Source organism: Sorex fumeus, unplaced genomic scaffold (assembly GCF_029834395.1).
Source record: "Sorex fumeus unplaced genomic scaffold, SorFum_2.1 ptg000187l, whole genome shotgun sequence".
In the NCBI taxonomy this organism is placed as follows: domain Eukaryota; kingdom Metazoa; phylum Chordata; class Mammalia; order Eulipotyphla; family Soricidae; genus Sorex; species Sorex fumeus.
The window spans coordinates 2,561,185-2,583,386 of NW_026606244.1; the positions used below are offsets into that span (position 1 = coordinate 2,561,185).

Here is a 22,202-nt window from a genome sequence, read left to right on the forward strand (position 1 = left end):
AAGAAGCCGAAGGCAGCTGAGGAAACCCCCCCGGCCTTCGCCCGCCAGGCCATGAGCGCCGCCGACTTTCTCCCACCCGGGGCCTGCGAGCGGAGTCAGGTCCAGAATCATTTTCTCTCTTGAAGAGACCTGGAGACTACACGTTTGGAAGGGGTCCCGGGTGAACACGACACGGGACATATTGGTCCTGTTTCTGATGTGAACTATCGGCTGCTTTTACGGTGATCTCACAGGGCTGGAGCGATAGTACAGCTGGGAGGGTCTTTGCCTTGCATGCGGCGACCTGGGTTCGATTCCCAGCATCCCACAGGGTCCCCTGAGCACCGCCAGGAGTAATTCCTGAGTGCATGAGCCAGCAATAACCCCGAACATTGCAGGGTGTGACCCAAAGAGCCAAAAAAAAAAAAGTAAAAGTGATCTTACAATAATTAGAAACATGACCTGTACACTCTGAATGAAACTTGCAATTTAATGAATTAGGGGATTTGGTCCTAGGGCTGTTTAGGGAACAGGAAAGGCTCAGCTATGTGAACATAAATCATCAAAAAAATTTTAATAAGAAATTAAAAAATACAGAGATATATATATTTCTCAGGTGATTTTTACCTCGTTAACAGCGCACATCCGTGCCACAGAGCCGATGTTATTGGTGATAGTAACTAAAGTAGCTCTTGCGAGATCTTCTTTACTGACAGTTTCTCGCTTCTCCTTATAAATCATATTTCCAAAACTGGAGAGAAACAGAAAGACGAAAAATCAAATCTGCAAACATTTCACAGGTGGGGTAAATTTATCCTAGAGACAGCTCGGCACATAGACAAAACAGAGCAGGTAAAGAGAGATTACGCACTGGCCAGTGGGACTGGACAGAGACGAATATTTAAAAGGAGAGAAGAGGGGCTGGAGCGATGGCACAGCGGGGAGGGCGTTTGCCTTGCCTGCAGATGACCCGGGTTCGATTCCCAGCATTCCATAGGGTCCCCCGAGCACTGCCAGGAGTCATTCCTGAGTGCAGAGCTAGGAGGAACCCCCGTGCATCACAGGGTGTGACCCCCCCCCAAAAAAAAACAAAACAGGAAGGGGTGAGAGAAAGGAGAGAAGAGAGAGAGGGAACAACCAGAGGGAACAGGGGGCAGGGAGAGAGGCAGAGATTGGGACATAATGAAGACTATATACATTATGTAATATCAAGATATAGAACTACATCGCTTCCCCAAGAAGGTGAAGATAAGAATCTACATTAGTATCTTTAGGGGGATAGAAAGGGTCACTCAAGAATTAATAAAAGTGGGGCTGGAGTGACAGCACAGCAGGTGGGGCGTTTGCCTTGCATGCGGCCGACCCGTGTTCGATCCCCAGCATCTCATTGGGCGCCCCAGAGCACCTCCTGGAGTAGTAATTCCTGAGTGTATGAGCCAGGAGTAACCCCTGTGCATTGCCGGGTGTGACCCAAAAAGCAAAATAAATAAAGTAAAAAAGTGGTTTCCAAAAGAATGTCTACTCGAGGTCGACATTGTTTTTTTTTCTTTAATTTCTTTCAACCATACCTAATTTTGAAACATAATGTTCCAAACTTGGAAGTTCCAGCTGGAATATCAAAGCTTCCCCACCACAAAGCTCGATGAGCAGGTTTCACTAGGTCTCAGACAGCCCAACTTACCTGGATGCAACGGCCCAGCCCGGCAGCCCGAATCGCTCATAATCTCCCCCGTAGATATCCCGGACCAGCTTGTCCGCCTGCGTGCTGTCCCCTTTGGATGCCATTTCAAGCGCCTCTTCAAAACTTTCACAGCCAGTCAATAAACTGCATAAACCCAGGAAGGTACCGCCACCCAGGCTGGAGGAGATAAAGAAAATGGACTCGTCACACTGTTTCTCCCCCCGGAGCAAATGAAAGCATCAGACACACACGCAGCACAGGGCTGATACCAACTGCTGAACTATTATTAGCATTATGGTTGGCTTTTTTTTTCCTTTTTGGGTCACACTCCGTGACACTCAGGGGTCACTCCTGGCAGTGCTTGGGGGACCAATTGGGATGCCGGGGATCGAACCCAGGTCGGCCGAGTGCAAGGCAAACGCACTCCCCACTGGACTATTGCTCCAGCCCACTATTATTAGCATTATGGAGCAGAGAAAAATCCTCAGCAAGACCAAGCTAGGCGGCAGATGAGCCTATGGGGTGGAGAAGGAGCGGGCAGGAACTCTTCCTTCTCTTCTAGTATCTCTCCTGCTGCCTTAGTACCTGGAGATCGCTTAAATAGAAAAAAAAACCCTTTCTCTGCACGTGAAAAGCAATGTGAACCTGTACCCTATGAATATGGAAGAGGAGGGGCTGGAGCGATACCACAGCAGGTAGAGTGTTTGCCTTGCACACAGCTGACCCAGGTTCGATTCCCAGCATCCCCTAGGGTCCCCCGAGCCAGGAGTGATTCCTGAGTGCATGAGCAAGGAGAAAGTAACCCTTGTGAATCACTGGGTGTGACCCAAAAAAAGAAAGAAAAATGAATATGGAAGAGGAGAATAAGGGTGAGCCCCAGACAGAGATGATGGATCAGGGGCCGAACTGTGCAGTTACCCATGCCTGACCCCCTCCCCAGCACCACATGGTTGTCCAACAGACCCTCAAAGGGAGACCCCCACCTCAAAAAAAAAAAAAACCCACAACAGGGGTGGTGGGGGAACAGAAGAAAACTGTTTTTTCCCAACTGGCTAAGAAGGTACTGGAAATCATTCCACATAAAGAATACACGCTATGGTTAGGGGAATTTCGAATTGGGGATACAACTCAGTATTATAGTTTATACCTCATGGTTTTTAATCCCTGGCCTAATGTAAAACCAATATAAATACTTTATGATTCTGTCGAGTCCTGACATACACGAGCCTTAGAAAATTCTATCTGAAGCACTTTCATACCCATATATCTATGCTTTTTATTTTTTGGGGGGGAAGACGGGGGTGGAGGGATGGTGCCAGAAATCGAATCCAGGGGCTGGAGCGATAGCACAGCGGGGAGGGCGTTCGCCTTGCACGCGGCTGACCCGGGTCGATCCCCAGCATCCCATAGGGTCCCCTGAGCACCGCCAGGAGTAATTCCTGAGTGCAGAGCCAGGAGGAACCCTGAGTGTCGCTGAGTCTGACCCCAAAAAGCTAATAAAAAAAAAAACAGGACAGACCTCCCCTAAAGGACAACTAACGGTACTCGTACTTCCTATCCCAATTTCTTCATCTTTTGTTTATTTATTGTTTTTAGTGGCCTGAAAATGAAATATGCATTTTTTAATTTTTTTCTTTTTGGGTCACACCCAGCGATGCAGTGGGGTTCCTCCTGGCTCTGCACTCAGAAATGACTCCTGGCGGTTCTTGGGCGAACATATGGTAATGCTGGGGAATCGAACCCGGGTCGGCCGCGTGCAAGGCAAATGCCCTCCCCGCTGTGCTATTGCTCCGGCCCCAATATTCATTTAATGCAGTCATCTCATAACTTCCTTCTTTTGGGTGAGGAGCGTGGGGAGGGGGCTTCTTGGCTCACACCCGGCGACGTTCAGAGTTTACTCCTGATTCTGTGCTCCGGGGACCTGAAGGGATGCGGGGGATGGAGCCTGGGGTGGCCACGCCCGAGCTGTCCCATCGCTCCTGTGTGGACCCAGAGGAGCATCGCGGTGGGCGGGTGTGGAGGTCGGGGTGTGGGGTGGGGGAAGGGCGGCCGACTACCTACCTGGTCCCGGTGACACGTTTGTAGTTGTCTTTGGAATGCACGGCGAGAATACTGACTCCCGAGCCGATGTTCACCACCAGCAGCGGGTAGGGGTCGTCCAGGGTGAAAGGCATCTTTTGGCAGCGCTCGGGCTCTGAGGCGTTGGCGAAGTAATAGCACTCGGCCTGGCCGTTGAAGCTGACAGAGTCTATGTACAAGAGGCCCGTGACCAGGCAGTCAAGTTCGTCCAGTTTGTGCAGGTGGAGGTTTCCGATCTGTTCGGGGACAAAATACCAAAGCCGGCCCGTCATGCCCGCCCCCAGCAAACCCTGGCTTCCTGCAGACAAAAACGTTCTCTCCTCTTTACAATAGCCAGAATCTGGAAAAAACCTGAGTGCCCAAGAACAGATGACTGGTTAAAGAAACTTGTTGGTACATCTACACAATGGAGTACTATGTAGCTGTTAGAAAAGACAGAAGTCATGAAATTTAGGAACAAGTGGTACCACATGGAAAGTATCATGTTAAGCAAACTGACTCAGAAAGAAAGAGATAGACATAGAAATGTTGCATTCATCTGGGGAACATAAAGTAACAAAATAGGAGACTAACACCCAAGAATGGCCGAGATTAGTACCAGAATTTTATTCCATGGCTTGGAGGCCAACCACACATGCTAGGGGAAAAGGGAGCTCAGATAGAGAAGGGAACACCAAGTAAAGGGTGTTGGGAGGATCCTCCCAGGATGGGAGAAGCATGCTGAAAGTAGACTATAGACCAAACATGATTGTCACCCATTGCCTCTTTTGCAAACCACAACACCCAATAAGAGAGAGAGAACAAAAGGGAATGCCCTGCCACAAAGGCAGGGTGGTATGGGGGGTGGGAGAGATACTGGGATCCGTGGTGGTGGGAAATGGGCACTGGTGGAGGGATGGGTATTTGATCATTGTATAACTGAAACCCAAGCACAAAAGATTCTAAGTCTACAACTGTACCTCATGGTGTCTCACTAATAAAAATTAAAAAAATAAACAAAAAAAGTGCTCTCGAACCCACGACACTCCCTCTCCCGTCCCCTTATCGACCACCGCCACCCATGCACTGAGAGCAGAAGTGGAGGGCAGAGTCCCTGGGACACACCCCGGCGCCCGGGCCAGCTGGCTTTGGACCCTTTGGTCTGTGCCAGCTCTCTGAGGCGGGGGTCCGAGCCTAGGGAGCGTTCTGGAGATGTAGGATGGCGCTTTAATTTTCACACCCGTGAGGATGAGGGAAGGGCCAGCCTTGGGATCACAGGGGACCAGGGACACCAGACAGAGAGTGAAAGCAGAGAATTAGCACCTGTCTATGTTCTTTCTCCCCAGGGATTCTTTTTCCTTTGGGGAGAAGGGGGAGGGTCACACCTGGTGATGCACAGGGGTTCCTCCTGGCTCTGCACTCAGGAATTCCTCCTGGTGGTGCTCAGAGGACCCTAGGGGATGCTGGGAATTGAACCTGGGTCGGCCACATGCAAGGCACACGCACTCTCCACCGTACTATTGCTCCAGAGTCAAAGTTTTTTTAATGTTGAGGCCTTGACCTGTTTAGCTTCTCGGAAAGCTGTATTACCCACATAATTACGGCTTCACTTACACCACTACATTCGCTGGTGACACGTTCGACCAGCCGACACGTCCTTGCCAGTGCTCTGTGATGCCTTTTTTTTTTTTCCCTTTTTGGGTCACACCCGGCGATGCACAGGGGTTACTCCTGGCTTGTGCACTCAGGAATTACTCCTGGTGGTGCTCGGGGGACCATATGGGATGCTGGGAATCGAACCCAGGTCGGCTGCGTGCAAGGCAAACGCCCTACCCGCTGTACTATCGCTCCAGCCCCTCTGAGGTGCCTTTTCTTACCGTACCGGAGAATTCCTATCTTTATAGCTCGCAAGTGAGGACAGGATGATTAAAATTCATTTTCACACTTAAAATATTTTTTGGTTGTTCCGGCCATACCCAGCTGTGCTCGCCGGGCTGACTCCTAGCTCTATGCTCACAGATCATTCCTGGCAGTGCCAGGAACCCAACTGTGATTGGCGGCTTGCAAGGCCTACGCCTTAACCCCCCGCACTATCTTGCTGGCCCCCAAATCACATTTTTTTGTTATTATAAAATTTTTTTAAGTAAGTAGTTCACAACATTTCTTCACAGTTAATATTCAAACACCAATCCCACCACCATATTTCAGATGGTTCCATCCCAAACCCCAATCCCTGCCCCAAACCAGAACCAAAACAACGCATTTTCTATTGTTTGTTATGAAAAAAACCACTGAAAATGCTACAAAAAAGAATCCTTAGAGGAAAGAGTGTGGAGGTTGTTGTGTTTCACCCGGGGGCCATTAAGCCCATCTATAGATCACTAACGTGTTGTTAAAGGTTGAGCCTTGTGTGCTTTTTTTTTCATACATACATATATATATCTGTAAAAAAATATATATATATATAGAAAAATCCCTCTAAGATTGGTTACCTCCTACTTTTTGAACCCTGGTGTGGTAACACTGGAGTATGGGTGGGGTGTGTGGTTCAGTATCGCTTGGTGTTTGATTGTTTGGGTCACTCCCGGCTATGCTCAGGGCTCACTCCTGGCTCCTCTGTCTTCAAGGCTCTCCACTCCCGATGGGTGCTGGGGACTGAAACGGAGCTGGCAGCGTGCAAGGCAAGTGATCTACTCGCCATAGTCTCCAGCAGCCTTCAAACATTGTTTGATTTGGGGCCACGCCCCAGGGTGCTCAGAGATCACTCCCAGCAGTGCTGGCGGACCACATGTGATGCTGGGGATCAGACCAGGGTCCAGCCCCTTAAATATTTCTTATGTTTGGGGGGGAGAGAGAGAGAGAGAGAGAGAGAGGAGAGGAGAGAAGACAGGGGGAAAAAGGGGAGAGAAGGAGAGAGGGAAAGAGAGGAGAGAAAGGAAAGGAGAGGGGGAGAGAGAGAACAGAGAAAGGGGAGGGAGAGGAGAGAGACAGAGGAGGGGGGAAGAGAGAGAGAGAGAGAGAGAGAGAGAGAGAGAGAGCGTGCTCAGCAATAGAGCACTTGCCTATGTGCGCATATATGAGGTCTTGGGTTTAATCCTCGGTACAGCAGAAGAAAACCCCCAAACCGCCCCCAAACCAACTTCCGGTGCAAGCTCGGGTATCAGCTGGAGAGAAGCCCAGCGGGCTGAGCACAGCCCCAGAACTGCCTGCTCCTCTGAGCACCAGACCAGGAGTAGCCCAGTGGCAATGGTCCAAGGTCAAGATGGAACGAATAAGATTTGGATCAGGCCGGAGAGATTGGACGGCAGGGTCCCATCCCAGGGACCCCACAGTGGTCCCCTGAGCCCAGAGTCAGGATTAAGCTCTGAGCACCACCAGACAACACACATACACACACACACACACACACACACACAAACAGAGATTTGGGCCAGAGAGAGGAGGTGGTGCTGGGACACAGAGATTTGGGCCAGAGAGGAGGTGGTGCTGGGTTTGAGCCCCAGCACGGAGCTAGGAGCACTTGGTAGGGTGTTTCGTCTTGCACGCGGCCGACAAAGGTTCAATTTCCAGCATCCCATAGGGTCCCCCGTGTACCGCCAGGAGTAATTCCTGAGTGCAGAGCCAGAAGTAACCCCTGAGCATCATCGGTGTGACCCCCCACAAAAAAAATATTCTATCCCAATGACACAATACACTATATTCATATCAGTCTTCTCCATTAAAAAACAGCAGTTAACTTTCAGACCTTCTGTTACCCTGCCAACAGGGGGCACAGCCCTTAAACTTAATCCCTGGCTCTGCAAACAACTCCCCGCCCTCCCCCCCACCAATGGGCACAAACCCAAAGGCCCCAGAAGCAGTGGGTCTGAGCAGAGCCAACCAACTAGGCCCTAAATTGAACCCTCAGGACTGGTTAGCAGAGTGTCACTGGAAGTGGTCCCTGAGTCTTATGAGCACTTTTTAATTTATAATAGCACTGTAGCACTGTCCTCCCACTGTTCATCGATTTGCTCGAGCGGGCCCAGTAACGTCTCCATTGGAGACTTTGTTGTTACTGTGTCTGGCATATCGAGTACGTCACGGGGAGCTTGCCAGGCTCTGCCGTGCGTGCGGGATACTCTCAGTGGCTTGCCGGGCTCTCCGAGAGGGGCGGAGGAATCGAACCCGGGTCGGCCAGGTCGGCCACGAGCAAGGCAAATGCCCTCCCTGCTGTGCTATCTCGCTCCAGCCCTTATTTACAATAATTGTTAAAAAGGGGGGGACCAGAGCCATAGTCCAGAGGGTAGGGCATTTGCCTCGAATGAGGCCACCTGGGTTCTATCCCCTGGCATCCCATAGGGTCCCCCCAATCCCCGCCAGGAGTAACTCCTGAGTGCAGAGCCAGGAGTCAGCCCTGAGTATTGTGACCCAAAAGGCAAAACAAAACAAAACAAAAAACTGGGGGGACGGGGTGCTGGAGTGGTCAGACAGAAGGAGGGTGCTTGCCTTGCATACGGCCACCCGGGTTGGATTCCCAGCAGCCCAGATGGTCCCTGCAGCCCCCACCAGGAATGATTCCTGAGGGTACAGCCAGAAGGAAACCCTGCACACTGCTGGGTGTGATTCCCCCACCCCCCAAAAAAAAAACAAAATAAGGAGCTGGTGCTGGTAGTGCAAGTGGGTAGGGCATTTGCCTTGCATGCGGTAGATCCGGGTTCGATCCCCAGCATCCCACAGGGTCCCCTGAGCACCACCAGGAGTTAATTCCTGAGTGCAGAGCCAGGAGTAACCCCTGTGCATCGCTGGGTGCAACCCCCCCAAGAAAGCAAAAAAATAAATAAATCCATAACTAGGCCTGGGGGCTGTAGAGACAGCACAGTGGGGTCGATCGCTTGCCTGCAAGCCACTGGCCCAGAATCTCGTCCCGGCACCCACAGAGTCCTGCTACCTGCCGCCCCCACTCTGCCAAGATTGATCCCTGCCTGGCCTGGCAGCATGTGGGTGGCTGGTACAGGCTGGGCCCTGCGCCCTACTCTTTTTTTTTTGCTTTTTGGGTCACACCCAGGGATGCACAGGGGTTCCTCCTGGCTCTGCACTCAGGAATGACTCCTGGCGGTGCTCGGGGGACCCTATGGGATGCCGGGGATCGAACCTGGGTTGGCCGCGTATAAGGCAAATAGCCTCCCCGCTGTACTGTCACTCCAGCCCCCCACCCCTCTCTCTCTCCCCCCTGAGCAAACTAACTTCCTTCCTTCCTTCCTTGTCACACCTGGCAACTGTCACTCCAGCCCTCTCTCTCTCACTTGAGCTTGCTTACTTGCTCTTTTTTTCTTTCTCTCTTTTTTTCTCTTTCTTTCTCTCTCTCTTTCTCTCTTTCTTTCTTTCTCTCTTTCTTTCTTTCTTTCTCTCTTTCTTTCTTTCTTTCTTTCTTTCTTTCTTTCTTTCTTTCTTTCTTTCTTTGTCACGCCCCGTCACTGTCACTCCAGTCCCTTCTCTCTTAAGCTAGCTTGCTTGCTTGCTGTTTCTTTCTTTCTTTCTTTCTTTCTTTCTTTTTCTCTCTCTCTTTCTTTCTTTCTTTCTCTCTCTCTCTCTCTCTCTTTCTTTGTCACACCAAAGGCGATGCACAGGGGTTCCTCCTGGCTCCTGCACTCAGGAATCACTCCTGGCTGTGCTGGGGGAACCCTCTGGGATACCCGGGATTGAACCCAGGTGGGCCAAGTGCAAGGCAAACGCCCTCCCCGCTGTGCTATGGCTCCAGCCCCACCCCACCCCCCATCTTGCAATCGGCGCCAGAGACCCGTGGCCGTGGGGACGGGGAAGGCGGGAAGGCGGTGCGGGGGACCTACCGTGCGGAAATCCTTCTCGAACTTGTACGCGCCGCCCCCCGTGGCGCAGAGCACCGTTTGTAAGGTCGAGAAGTTCTTGTCGCGCCCCATCTGGATGAAGGTGGGCAGGTCCTGGGTGGGGAAGCGGATAAAGTGCAAGTTCCCTCGGCGGCCAAAGAGGGTCAGGTCCTTGAGTTCCAGGTGCACGTCCCGAATGCCCGTGGACCCGTAGGCCACGTTGGACGTCAAGTACTTGCGGATGCTCTTCAGGCTTTCGACTTCCTCTTGTTCCTCCTCGGCCGTGATGTCGATGGGCTCGAAGTACGAGAGCTTCACTAAGGTCCCCCCGATGTCCATGCCGAACCAGGGGAAAGCTGTGAGCGGGGGAGGGGCAGAGAAAGTCAATTAGGGACCCGACAAGTCGCCGCGACCCCAGCTCTCTGCAGAGCTCACGGGCCCCACTCGACAGGGTCACGCCAGTTGGGAATTCTCGAAAAGCCCTTAACACGGGACGGCTGGAACGGACCCAGGGTCTTTTAGCTCCTGGTCTGACAGGCGCTCCTTTTTCACTTTAACACATAAGTCTGTACTGGGGGCCAGAGAGGTGGCAGAGTGGGTAGGGCGCTTACCTTGCATGGGGCAGAGTCACCCCTGAGCACTGCAGGGTGTGGCCCAAACCCCTTCTCCCTCAAAAATTAAGAAAAATAAAAATGCATTGTGGGGTTAGAGGATTTGGACAAACTTTTAAAAAATAGACCAGGGGCCGGAGCGATAGCACAGCGGGTAGGGCGTTTGCCTTGCACGTGACTGACCCGGGTTTGATTCTCAGCATCCCATATGGTACCCTGAGCACCGCCAGGAGTAATTCCTGAGTGCAAAGCCAGGAGTAACCCCTGAGCATCGCCGGTGTGACCCAAAAAGGAAAAATAATAATAATAATAATCACGGTCACGGTCCTCCCATTGTTCACTGATTTGCTCGAGCGGGCCCAGTAACGTCTCCATTGGAGACTTTGTTGTTACTGTGTCTGGCATATCGAATACTCGCGGTAGCTTGCCGGGCTCTCCGAGAGGGGCGGAGGAATCGAACTCAGGTCGGCCATGTTGGCTGCGTGCAAGGCAAATGCCCTACCACTGTGCTATCGCTCCAGCCCCAATAATAATAATAATAAATAAAATAAATAAAAAATAGTCCACCACCTATGGTATGAACATCTTTTGCTTCGGAAAAGTTTCTCATGCCATAAGTTGGCCTATAATCACGTCAGACAACCAAAGGGGAAAGGGTCTTCTCGAAGGAAGTCTTTCTGGGGCTGGAGCGATAAGGGGAGGCATTGTCTGCCTTGTATGCGGCAGACCTGGGTTCGATCCCCTGCATTCCACAAGGTCCCTCTGAGCACCGCCAGAAGTAATTCCTGAGTGCAGAGCCAGGTATGGCCCTAAACAAAACAAAAAAAATCTCTTTGCTCATTGAACTTATTAGGTCTTGGGGCCGGCCTGATAGTACAGCAGGGAGGGTGTTTGCTTTGCATGCAGTCAACCCGGGTTCAATCCCTGGCATCCCATAGTAGGGTCCCCAAAGCACTGCCAGGAATGATTCCTGAGTGCAGAGCCACAAGAATACCCCCCCCCCCCCGAGCATCACCAGGTGTGACCCAAAAAGAAGAAAAAAAAGAAAAAACAACCATATTAGGTCTCTTTCTTTCTTTTCTTTTTCTTAAAAAAAAAAACTGAGCACACCCTGCAGTGTTTGGGGCCTATTCCAGGTCTCTGGACTTGGGGTTCAGCTCAGGGGGCTGAAGTTCTTGAACATTTTCTCCAATAACCATTCCCTATGAAAACGCTGTTTTGGGGTTTTTTTTTTGAGGGAGGAGAGGGTTGGGCCACACCTGGTGGCACGCGGGGCTTACTCCTCCTGGCTCTGTTCTCAAGGGTCACTCCTGGTGGCACTTGGGGACGCCGGGGATCAAACTCAGGTTAGTTATGTGCCAAGCCAGCATCCTACCCGCTGTACTATCGCTCTGGCCCCAAATGCTGGCATCCTGAAACAGACTCAAGAGAAGAAGGGGTTCTGGGGATTGAACCCACGTCTGCGGCGTGCAAGGCAAGTGCCTTCCCCGCCGCACTGACTCTCGGGGCCCCCAGTCTCTTCGGTTTCTGTGGTACATCTGGTTAATAAAATTAGCTGCTGCTGGAGCCGAGTTTATCTGGGGACAAGCACACAGGACCTGGTGTTCTGGGCTGCGATTTTGGAAAAGCCATTAACTCGATGACTCAGTCCCCCCCCCCATTCCCTTCCGCGGAGGCTCTCTGGAAACCGCGAGAGGGAATGTAAAAGCAGTCCGAGACAAACCTGGCCCTGGAGAGTCTACCAATCGAGGAGAACATCAAAATAATATTAAACTGGCTGGAGCTCCGCGGCAGAGCACCCGCTCTGTGCAGCTCCTGCCCGGGTCTGCACCCTGAGCACCGCCCAGCGGGAGTGAGGGGGGCGGGGGAACGCAGGGAGGGGAATGTACCCTCATTATGAGAAGGGATGGTAGGGGGCTGGAGCATAGCACAGCGGGGAGGGTGCTATTTGCCTTGCATGTGACTGACCCGGGTTCGATCCCCAGCATCCCATAGGGTCCCCCTGACCACCGACCGCCAGGAGAAATTCCTGAGTGGCAGAGCCAGGAGTAACCACTGCGCATCTCCGGGTGTGACCCAAAAAGCAAACAAAAAAAAAAAAAGAGAGAAGGGATACTAGCTAGGGGGCTGGAGTGATAGTACATGGAGTGGTAGCACAGCGGGTAGGATGTTTGCTTTGCACGCAGACGACCCGGGTTCGATCCCCAGCATCCTATATGGTCCCCCCGAGCACCACCAGGAGTAGTTCCTTAGTGCAGAGCCAGGAATAACCCCTGAGCATCGCCGGGTGTGACCCAAAAAGCCTCCCCGCCGGCCGCCTCCAAAAAAAAAAGATGCTAGACTCTCTGTCTGTGTGTCGTGTTGTGGGGGGTGGGGATTTACCCAGAGGAACAGAAACCTTGAGTCCCAGCTGCGGAACTAACCGGGAGTCAAAGGCAGCTGAGGGGGACTCTGGGCGGAACCAGCAGGTTCTGGAGAGGGGCCATCAGCACAGGGTGGCGATGGCAAGGTGTGCCTGAGAAATAGTGCAGTGGGCAGCACACTATTCAGGGTGAGCCCTGTGCATGGCTAGCAGTTAGCCCCCTGGATTGGCCTAGCCAGGGGCAAGCTGGCCTTGCACATGCTGGTTCGATCCCCTGCACCTGGAGAAAGCCCTGAGCACCACAGGGTGTCCATCCCCCACCTCCACCACCAATTTCTTTTCTTTTTTCTTTCTTTGGTCTATACAAGCCAAGCGGGCTGGAGCGATAGCACAGCGGTAGGGCGTTTGCCTTGCCTGCAGCCAATCTGGCCGACCTGAGTTCGATTCCTCCGCCACTCTCGGAGAGCCCGGCAAGCTACCGAGAGTATCTCGCCCGCACGGCAGAGCCTGGCAAGCTACCCGTGGCGTATTCGATATGCCAAACACAGTAACAAAGTCTCCAATGGAGACGTTACTGGGCCCGCTCGAGCAAATCGACGAACAGGAGGGCCTTTACCTTTACCTTTACCTATACAAGCCAAGCAATAGCACAGCGGGTAGTGTGTTTGCCTTGCATGCGACCAACCCGGGTTCGATTCCTCTGTCCCTCTCGAAGAGCCTGGCAAGCTACTGAGAGCATCTCACCTGCACGGCGGAGCCTGGCAAGCTCACCGTGGTGTATTCGATATACCAAATACAGAAACAACAAAGTCTCACAATGGAGACGTTACTGGTGCCCGCTCGAGCAACAACGGGAGGACAATGCTAGAATGCTACAAAGCCAAGCTATCTGAAATAGAGCTCAGGATGACTTAGGCACATTCTAAAAAGATGCTTGAGTCCTGGTCAGGGAGACAGCTTGGCTCAGAGGGGTGGTGTATATTGTGATTTGTGTGTGTGTGGGTGTGTGGGGGGTGGTTATGCGTCACATCTGGCAGAGCTCGGGGGACTTTTTTTTTTTTTTTGCTTTTTGCGTCACACCCAGCAATGCTCAGGGGGTGACTCCTGGCTGTGCACTCAGGAATCACTCCTGGCGATGCTTGGGGGACCAGTGCAGTGCTAGGGAAGGAACCCAGGCCACATGCAAGGCAAGCACCCTAACCATTGTACTATCTCTCTGGCCCCCTGAGGTCATTCCTTCAAAGCAATGACGGCATTTATAACCTGTACACACATAGGCTACAGATGCTGTATGTTTTGCACTGGTCAGGACAAAAACTTGGGATTACTTCGCTGGGCTGGCAAAGCACACAAGCGAACAGTCTAGACTAGGTCAGCTAGACTGGATCAGAATTTCAGAAACTTCAGCTCTGAGAGGAAGCTGAGAGAGAAGAGTACAAAGCTATGGCTATCACAATTTCCCTCCGGGTGCCGTCTTAGTCCAGCCCTGGCCCAGAAACTCCCTATTGAATCCCAAAATGGGTTAGTGCCCTACAGATTAGTCTCTGGAACCCAACCATCTACAATCTAGAAATTTACATTTTACAATCACGGCCCTGCAAGCTCTCATGATATTCAACATAAGGAATGGAAAACAAATTATCTAGCCCGGCAGGTAGGCTTGAATGGTGGTGGGAAATTTCTAGCAAAACATAAGGCCCAGCAGCTGGAGCACAGCGGGTAGGGCATTTGCCTTGCATGCTGCCGACCCAGGTTCGATTCCCAGCATCCCATATGGTCCCCTGAGCACCGCCAGGGGTGATTCCGGAATGCAGAGCCAGGAGTCACCCCTGTGCATCACCAGGAGTGACCCAAAAAGCAAAAAAAGAAAAAGGTAAAAAAAAAATGTTTGCCATGACCTAACATAGGTTTCTCTGGTTTAAAAAAAAAAAAGAAATATATATAGTGCCCAAAATTAGAAAGAGTATTAGGGAAATTGCCACAGAGAAGGGTGAGGACTGGTGTGTGTGTGTGTGTGTGTGTGTGTTGGGGGGGAGGGATACGGGTTGGTGGTGGAAAATGTGCACTGGTGGAGGGATGGGTGGTCCATCGTTGTATGGCTGAATCTCAAACAGGAAAGCTAGGCGATTCTATCTCACAGTGATGCAATAAAATAAAATAAAAGTAATGTGGAGTTCATGCCCAATTCAATCAGCTTAATCAATGGCTACACAAATAGCAGTACTCCTACATTATTTAACCCCCCCCAAAATAAAAACAAAAAACCCAAAGCAGTGGCTATGTTAAAGGATCCAAGTACATCCTTTTCATGAGGAAGCTCGCGGGATTTCCCCTCCTCCCCCGCCACCCTGCCTGGCACCCCTACCCAGCCAGGAGAAGCCCCCAAGCACTGTGCCATCAGTCCTGGCCCCAAATCCCCCACTGAAAGCAAAAAAACTGCGAGATCGTGTTGGCGGGAGGGAGCGCCAGCTTAGCAGGTGGAGAGAATGCTGCACGAGTGGCCGACCCTGGCGTTATGAGCCCAGGGGAGCCCCCAGTACCTCTGGGTGTGACCCCCCCAAAAAAAAACAAACAAACAGGGGGCTGGAGCGATAGCACAGCGGGTAGGGTGTTTGCCTTGCACGCAGCCAACATGGCCAACACAGGTTTGATTCCCAGCATCCCAGATGGTCCCCCGAGCACCGCCAGGAGTGATTCCTGAGTGCATGAGCCAGGAGTAACCCCTGAGCATCGCTGGGTGTGACCCAAAAACCAAAAAAAAAAAACCAAAAAGAGATGTCAGTAAAAGGGTTTTGGATTCCATGATTGTGCGGGGTTTCTGACACCCAACACATAAGCAAATTAGTGGGAAACTCGAGCCACTGCAAACACACGGTTCCTTATTTTGGCTTTCTCATTTCTTTTCTTTTTTGGGGGGGGGAGGAGTTACTCCTGGCTCTGCATGCAGAAACTGACTCCTGGCGGTGCTCAGAGGACCATATGGGGATCGAACCTGGATCAGCGGCAGGCAAGGCAAACGCCCTCCCCACTGTGCTATCGCTCCAGACCCTGATTCTCACAGTTTAAGTAGCAATATATATATTTTTTGCTTTTTGGGTCACACCCAGCAATGCACAGGGGTTACTTCTGGCTCTGCACTCAGGAATTACCCCTGGCGGTGCTCAGGGGACCCTATGGGATGCTGGGAATCGAACCCGGATTGGCTGCGTGCAAGGCAAATGCCCTACCCGCTGTGCTATTGCTCCAGCCCCAATATCTATTTTTTTTAAAATGAATGTTTGACTTCCCCCTCCGCCTGGTGTTGAGTGTGTGGTTTCAAATGCTCACCCTTTGGTTATACAATCTATAGATTCAATATCGGTCCCTCTGTTTCTGGTCAAATGCCATGCACTCGGGATAAGACCTTAAAGAGTATTCTGGTGTTTGTATGTAACTGAAAGCAAACTTCCCGACACTTTGATGAGTAACAAAGCACATGAAGCAAAACAAAGATACCCAAAAGATAAAAATAAAGAAAAGCAATTAGCAGGCCTCGAAAGGGCTGGACTATGAACTCGGCAGAATACTTGGGCCAGCCAGGGAAAGGCCTTGGGTTGGATACCCAGCATGACAAGGGGACAGAAAATGAAGCAAATACCTTCCTGAACTACACGAGAGAAATCCCTCTGGTTGCCAAAGCTGCTAAAGGGTTAAATGATGCAATGCATATAAAGTAGGGCCTTACACCTGCTCAATATTTAAGATAGCTTAAGGGGCCAGAGAGAGAGCATAGTGGGTAGGACACTTGCCTGTAAATAGCTGACCTGGGTTCAATCTCTGGAACCCCATAGTGTGCCCCCAAGCCCCACCAGGAGTATTTTTTTGAGCAGAGAACCTGAAGCCCTGAGTACCACCTGGTATGGTCCTCAAACCAAAACAAAACAGTTACTCAAAAACCTGATCTATCTTCAATTAACATGAATGTTTTCTCGAGTACTAGGAATGGCATTTCCTGTCCTAAATGTTTCTCGTTGTCCATCATTTAAATACTTCCCTATGTCACAAAAACAAACAAAAAAATTTTTTTTTTTTTTGGTTTTGGGGCCTTACCCGGTGATGCTCAGGGGTTATTCCTGGCCCTGCACTCAGGAATCGCTCCTGGCGGGGCTTAGGGATACAGTATGAGATGCGGGGTACTAGGAATCGCAAGGCATGCTCGCTACCAGAGGTACTATCTATCTCTCCAGCCCCAAGACTTTTTTTTCTGGTCTTTTTTCTTTTAATTGGAGTTTTTGGGGCGACAGGCGGCAGTGCCCAAGCTGGGGGGATGTCGTGCTCAGAAGCAAACCTCAGGGGACCATGCAGTAACCCGGACCAAACCCAGGAGCCCTGAGCAAAGCTAGGCAGGAGAATCCCGTAAGCCACCTGCCTTGCATGTGACCAGCCTGAGGCTCTGTAAATCCCTGAGCACCTCAGGGCAATCCCCAAGGAGAGAAAAAATACTTAATAGACCCCAGGGAGAAAAAATAAACAGGGTCATTAGGGTCATTAGCTGGGCTGCACAGCACTGGTCTTGCAGTGAAGGGGCCTATGTTTGATCTCTCTCTCTCTCTCTCTCTCTCTCTCTCTCTCTCTCTCTCTCTCCCCCTCTCCCTCTCCCTCTCCCTCTCCCTCTCCCCCTCTCTCCTCCATCCCTCTTTCTCTTCTTTCTGTGTTTCGGTCTCTGTTCTTTCTCTCCTCCCCTCTTCCCTTCCTCTGTTCTCTCTCTCTGAATGAAGCAGTTAAAGTCAACTTCTTGCAGGCAAGAAATTAGAAACGTTTTATTTCAGACTTCTAAATCATATTAACTGCCATGTCCCACGTGGCTCTTAACATTAATGGGTCTTCTAAAAAATCTTTTATTATTTGGCTTTTTTTTTCAGGTCACACCCGACGATGCTCAGGGGGTTCCTCCTGGCTCTGCACTCAGGAATCACTCCTGGTGGGGGCTCTGGGGATCATACCGGGGCTAGGCCAAGTGCAAGGCAAAGGCGCTAACCCGGGGGACTATCGCTCCAGTACAATATTTAATGGGTAGTAGTAGGAATAAGTAATACTTTGGGGAAAAAAACAGGTGTTCTCCACCGGATGTAGCCTGGAAGGGTCCAAGCAGGATAACACCGAACTATCTAGCCGGACATAGAAAAAATAGCCGGAAATGGTTCTGGGCTGGGTGCTCCCTGCCTGCACGCCTTCACCCCCCTCCCCCACCCAAAAGGTGCTCAGCCTAGAGTTTATCAATTTCATTTATTTATTTGGCTTTTTGGGTCACATCAGGAGATGCTCAGGGGTTACTCCTGGTTCTGCACTCAGGAATCACTCCTGCCCGGGATCGAACCCGGAACGGCTCTGTGCAAGGCAAATAAATGCCCTACCCGCTGTAACTACTGTTCCTGCCCCAGGTTTATAAACTTTAAATGATCTTCTCTGAAATATCTGACAGGGGTCATATGCTCCTGGTTAATAGTTTGCCTGAATACCAGCAACCAAATCATTATCTCATCTAAAAAGAGATCAATGCCAAAAGAGAATTATTCTGCTTTTTTGTTTGTTTGTTTTTGCTTTCTGGCTCATACCCAGCCATGCTCAGGGGTTGCTCCTGGCTCTGCACTCAAGAATCAATCCTGGCGGTGCTCAGGTGACCATATGGGATGCCAGGGGGTTGAACCTGGGTCATGCAAGGCAAACGCCCTACACAACCCCAACCCTAATTATTCTGTTTTTCTGTTTGTTTGTTTTTTGGTTTTGTTTTTGGGTCACACCCGGCAATGCACAGGGGCTACTCCTGGCTCATGCACTCAGGAATTACTCCTGGCGGGACCCTATGGAATGCTGGGAATGGAACCCGGGTCAGCAGCCTGCAAGGCAAAAAGCCCTACCCGCTGTGCTATCACTCAGAACCCAACATTAATTATTCTGAATGGAAGTTCTAAGACACACCAAAAATGCACAGATTAGGGGCCAGAGAGATAGCCCAATGGATAGGGCACTTGCCTTAGATGTGATGATGAGGGTTCAATCTCTGTACCCGTGAGCTCCGCCAGGAGTGATCCCTGAGCAGAGCCTGGAGTAATAAGCCCTGAGCACCACTGGGTCTGGACCGCCCCCCCATCAAACAAAAATAACAGAACATAAGAAAATGCACACGTTAAGGGAAGATATTCAAGTGCCCTAACATCAACTGTGTGGGTTCAAAGATTAGCTTGATTCAGCAAAAGTTTGGAAGTATTCCTACACTGTCTTGTATTCTGTCCTGCCTCTATCTATTTGAGAACCCCGTAAACAAAAACTCTTCATCTCTCACAAGAAATCATTTTATTTATTCCTTTAATTTTTGGCTTTTTGGGTCACACCCGGTGACGCTCAGGGGTTCCTCCTGGCTCTGCACTCAGGAATTACTCCTGGTGTTGCTTGGGGGACCCTATGGGATGCTGGGGATTGAACCTGGGTTGGCCATGTGCAAGCCCTTCCCGCTGTGGCTCTGGCTCTGGGCCATTCTTTTTTTTTCTTTTTGGGTCACAACCAGTGATGCTCGGGGGTTCCTCCTGGCTCTGCACTCAGGAATTACTCCTGGCGGTGCTCGGGGACCCTATGGGATGCTGGAATCGAACCTGGGTTGGCCATGTTCAAGGGCAAACACCCTACCCACTGTGCTATCACTTTAGCCTCAAGAAATCATCATTTTAAACTAATCAGATCAGGAAGGCTTCTGTGTATCAGGGCGGTTAGACTATGCCCCCAGGCGCAGAAGCAAGACCCAAGAACCATGGAACCTGAGTCGCTGACCCTGGGCCCAGCGCGCGGGAGTACCAGGGGGCCGTCTCAGAAAGTTACTGTGGGCCCATGCTCCAGGGGTAAAACCGACACTGCATGAACTGATATAACTCGATAACACTTAAATAATCCAATACAAAAAAAAATACTTTTTTTTTCCAGAATCCGTTAGCTTGTTCCTTCTCAAGGTAGACCTTGAGAAGTGCCACAGCTTTTAAAGCAGATTTCTTAGCCAAGGCCATAGTACAGCAGGGAGGGTGCTTGCTTTGCACATAGCAGACCCGGGTTCGATCCCAGGCTATATCGTGTGCCCCCCAAGCCTACCAGGTATGATCCCTGAGTGCAAAGTCAAGAGTAAACCCTGGGCATCATCATCAGGTGTGACTCCAAAACCCCCACCCCACCCAAATGAAAGGAGATTTTTTTGCCCTAAGTTGTAGGGAGGATCAATGTAAAAACTGCAAAATATAGATACAATTCTAAGACACAAGGTAACACCCCCCACACAGACACACATTCCAAGAAACTCTGGAAGCACAGCTTAAAAAAAAAAAAGCATGCCAGTCACCATAGCTGGATCACTGACACTAGTGAAAGGGGTTTTTTTCTGTTGTTTTTTTTTTGAGAGACTGAAAAGGAAAAGCCAGTGGAAGTAGATTTGCTTCCAGCCTGAGGAACACTTGAAGAACATGCATAAAGGTAAAGGTAAAGGCCCTCCCGTTGATCGTCGATTTGCTCGAGCGGGCCCAGTAACGTCTCCATTGGAGACTTTGTTGTTACTGTGTCTGGCATATCGAATACTCTCGGTAGCTTGCCGGGCTCTCCGAGAGGGGCGGAGGAATCGAACTCGGGTCGGCCATGTTGGCCGCTTGTAAGGCAAACGCCCTACCCGCTGTGCTATCGCTCCATGCATATAACTATGTATCCCCATCTCTCTACTCACCCATCCACCCACCCATCCATCCATCCATCCATCCATCCATCCATCCATCCAATTGTAGAACAAATCCCAGTGGATGCATTCACCAAAACAGTGACAGTGGCTAGCACCAAGTGAATAGGAATGAAGGCGGCGTTCTAAACCTCTCATTTATTTACTGAATTTGTTTTCAATACCTAAACTGGCTCATGTTAATCCTCCCACCACTAGAACAGCCTCAGGACCAGGGCCTGGGGTGGGGGTGGGGGGTCCAGCACGTGTGTCCTGCAGCCAGCCGACCTCACTGTGACAGGCATGCAAACTCCCTGCAACTCTCTGGGGCTTCAAGGGCAGGGAGCAGAGAGACCAGCTAACTTTGCAATTTGGACGACCCCGCACCCCCACCCCACCCCACCCCATCCTTCCCACCCCCACCCCCACCCCCACCACCACCACCACCACCACCACGCCACCCAGCCCCACCCCACCAATCCCCTTGGCGACCTCAGGAAGGGGTTTTGTGGGGGAGGCTGGGAGGACCAGCCTGGCAGGGCCCAGCCCAGAGCCTGGGTTCCCTCTTGCACCCCCAGGATGTCCAGGAGGAGGAGGAGGAAGTGAGAGGAGGAAAGGGGGAGAGTCTTGGGCGGGTGGGTGGGTGGGGGTGAGGGGTGGCCAGCAGGTATGCAGGTATAGATCGGGGTGCCAAGGAAGGGTAGGGGCCTTGGGCCCGGATCCCTGCATCCTTGCAAAGGCCTCTCCGCCCCCACCCGGAGCTGAGCACCAGCAGAGCGCGACGGGGCTGGGAAAACCAGGCCGCTGGACACGGGGGGCTGGGGACGGTGTCCCCAGGGCGCTTCCCTTCCACTCGGGACCCCCCCCACACACACCCCAAGCTGCTCCCCTCTCCAACCCCCCCTCCACTCTCAGCCAGCACCCCCCACCCCCCCAAGCCAGCCCCATCTTACAGGGTTTCTTGGCATCTTTGATCTTCATGGTGGTCTGCCCGCGCGGAGTAGGGCGGCCTGGGGTCCGGTGCACGCGCGCAGGGGCCAGGGGCAGCCAGTTCCGAGGTGGCCGGGCCACAAGGCGCCGGTGGGGGGGGGGGCCCGCGGGTTCCTCCCCCACGGGGCGGGCCGAGGGCGGGGCGGGGGAGGGGGCCGAGGGTGAGGCCCAGCCCCGGGGGGGGGAGGCCTGCAGGTGTGGGGGGGGGGGGTCCGGCAGCAGCCCCCCGGGCCCCCCGCGAGGGGCAGCCGGGCTCCGGGAGGGTGTGGGGGAGTTCACCCCACCCCCCCCCAGCACCGCAGCTGCTGCTGCTGCAAACAAAAGACCCGGGCCGGACCCCCCCCACCCCCCCAAGACGCCGCCGCCGCTGCCGCCGCCGCCACCGCACTAAGCAATAGCCCGCCCAGCCCCGCTGGCCCACGTGACAACGATTCTTCTTCTTTTTCTTCTTCTGCTTCTTCTTCGCCTTCTCCCCTCCCCCTTCTTCTTCTTCTTCTCCTCCGCGCCCGCGGGGGCTGCTGGGAATTGTAGTTCCCCGGGCGGGCCGGCGCGCTTCTCGGCCGGCAGCAGCGCCGCGGGACTACAAAGCCCAAGATGCACCGCGGCACCCTCCCCCCCAACCTCGCCACCCCCTCCCCTCACCGCCCGCGCGCGCCGCCCGCCCGTCAGCCCCCTCCGCTCCCGGAGATCGGCCCAGAGTGGGCCCAGGAGGAAGTGGGCGGGGCCTCGGTCACGCCAGTGGCGCGGCGGCCAATTAGGGGCCGAGGAGGGCGGGGCCTCGGGAGTGCCTGGCCCGGGCCCCCTTCCCGGCCTCCCCCCTCCCCACGCAGCTGCACCGAAGAGGAAGGGGGTCAAGGCTGGGGGGGGGGGGGCGAGGGGGGGAGGTTTCCTCCAGGGCTCCCTGCACAAGGCTCAGCCCCCTTCTGCCTCGCGCGTCCCCAGAGGGGGGAAATGGGAAATGGTCCCTACTGAGCAG

General features: G+C 52.4%; 1 protein-coding gene across 1 annotated transcript in view; it reads right to left on the reverse strand.

The window, feature by feature from the left end:
• Positions 1 to 21,335, reverse strand: part of PANK3 (pantothenate kinase 3) — a 29,923-nt gene extending 8,588 nt beyond the window's left edge. The window contains exons 1-5 of the mRNA XM_056107970.1: positions 21,190 to 21,335; positions 9,544 to 9,896; positions 3,722 to 3,975; positions 1,661 to 1,837; positions 607 to 730 (exon numbers count right to left, since the gene is read on the reverse strand). Of these exons, the coding sequence (XP_055963945.1) occupies positions 607 to 730; positions 1,661 to 1,837; positions 3,722 to 3,975; positions 9,544 to 9,896; positions 21,190 to 21,217 (936 nt within the window). The 5' untranslated portion in view covers positions 21,218 to 21,335. The remainder of the gene's footprint in view (positions 1 to 606; positions 731 to 1,660; positions 1,838 to 3,721; positions 3,976 to 9,543; positions 9,897 to 21,189) is intronic.
• Between the last annotated feature and the right edge of the window lie 867 nt (positions 21,336 to 22,202).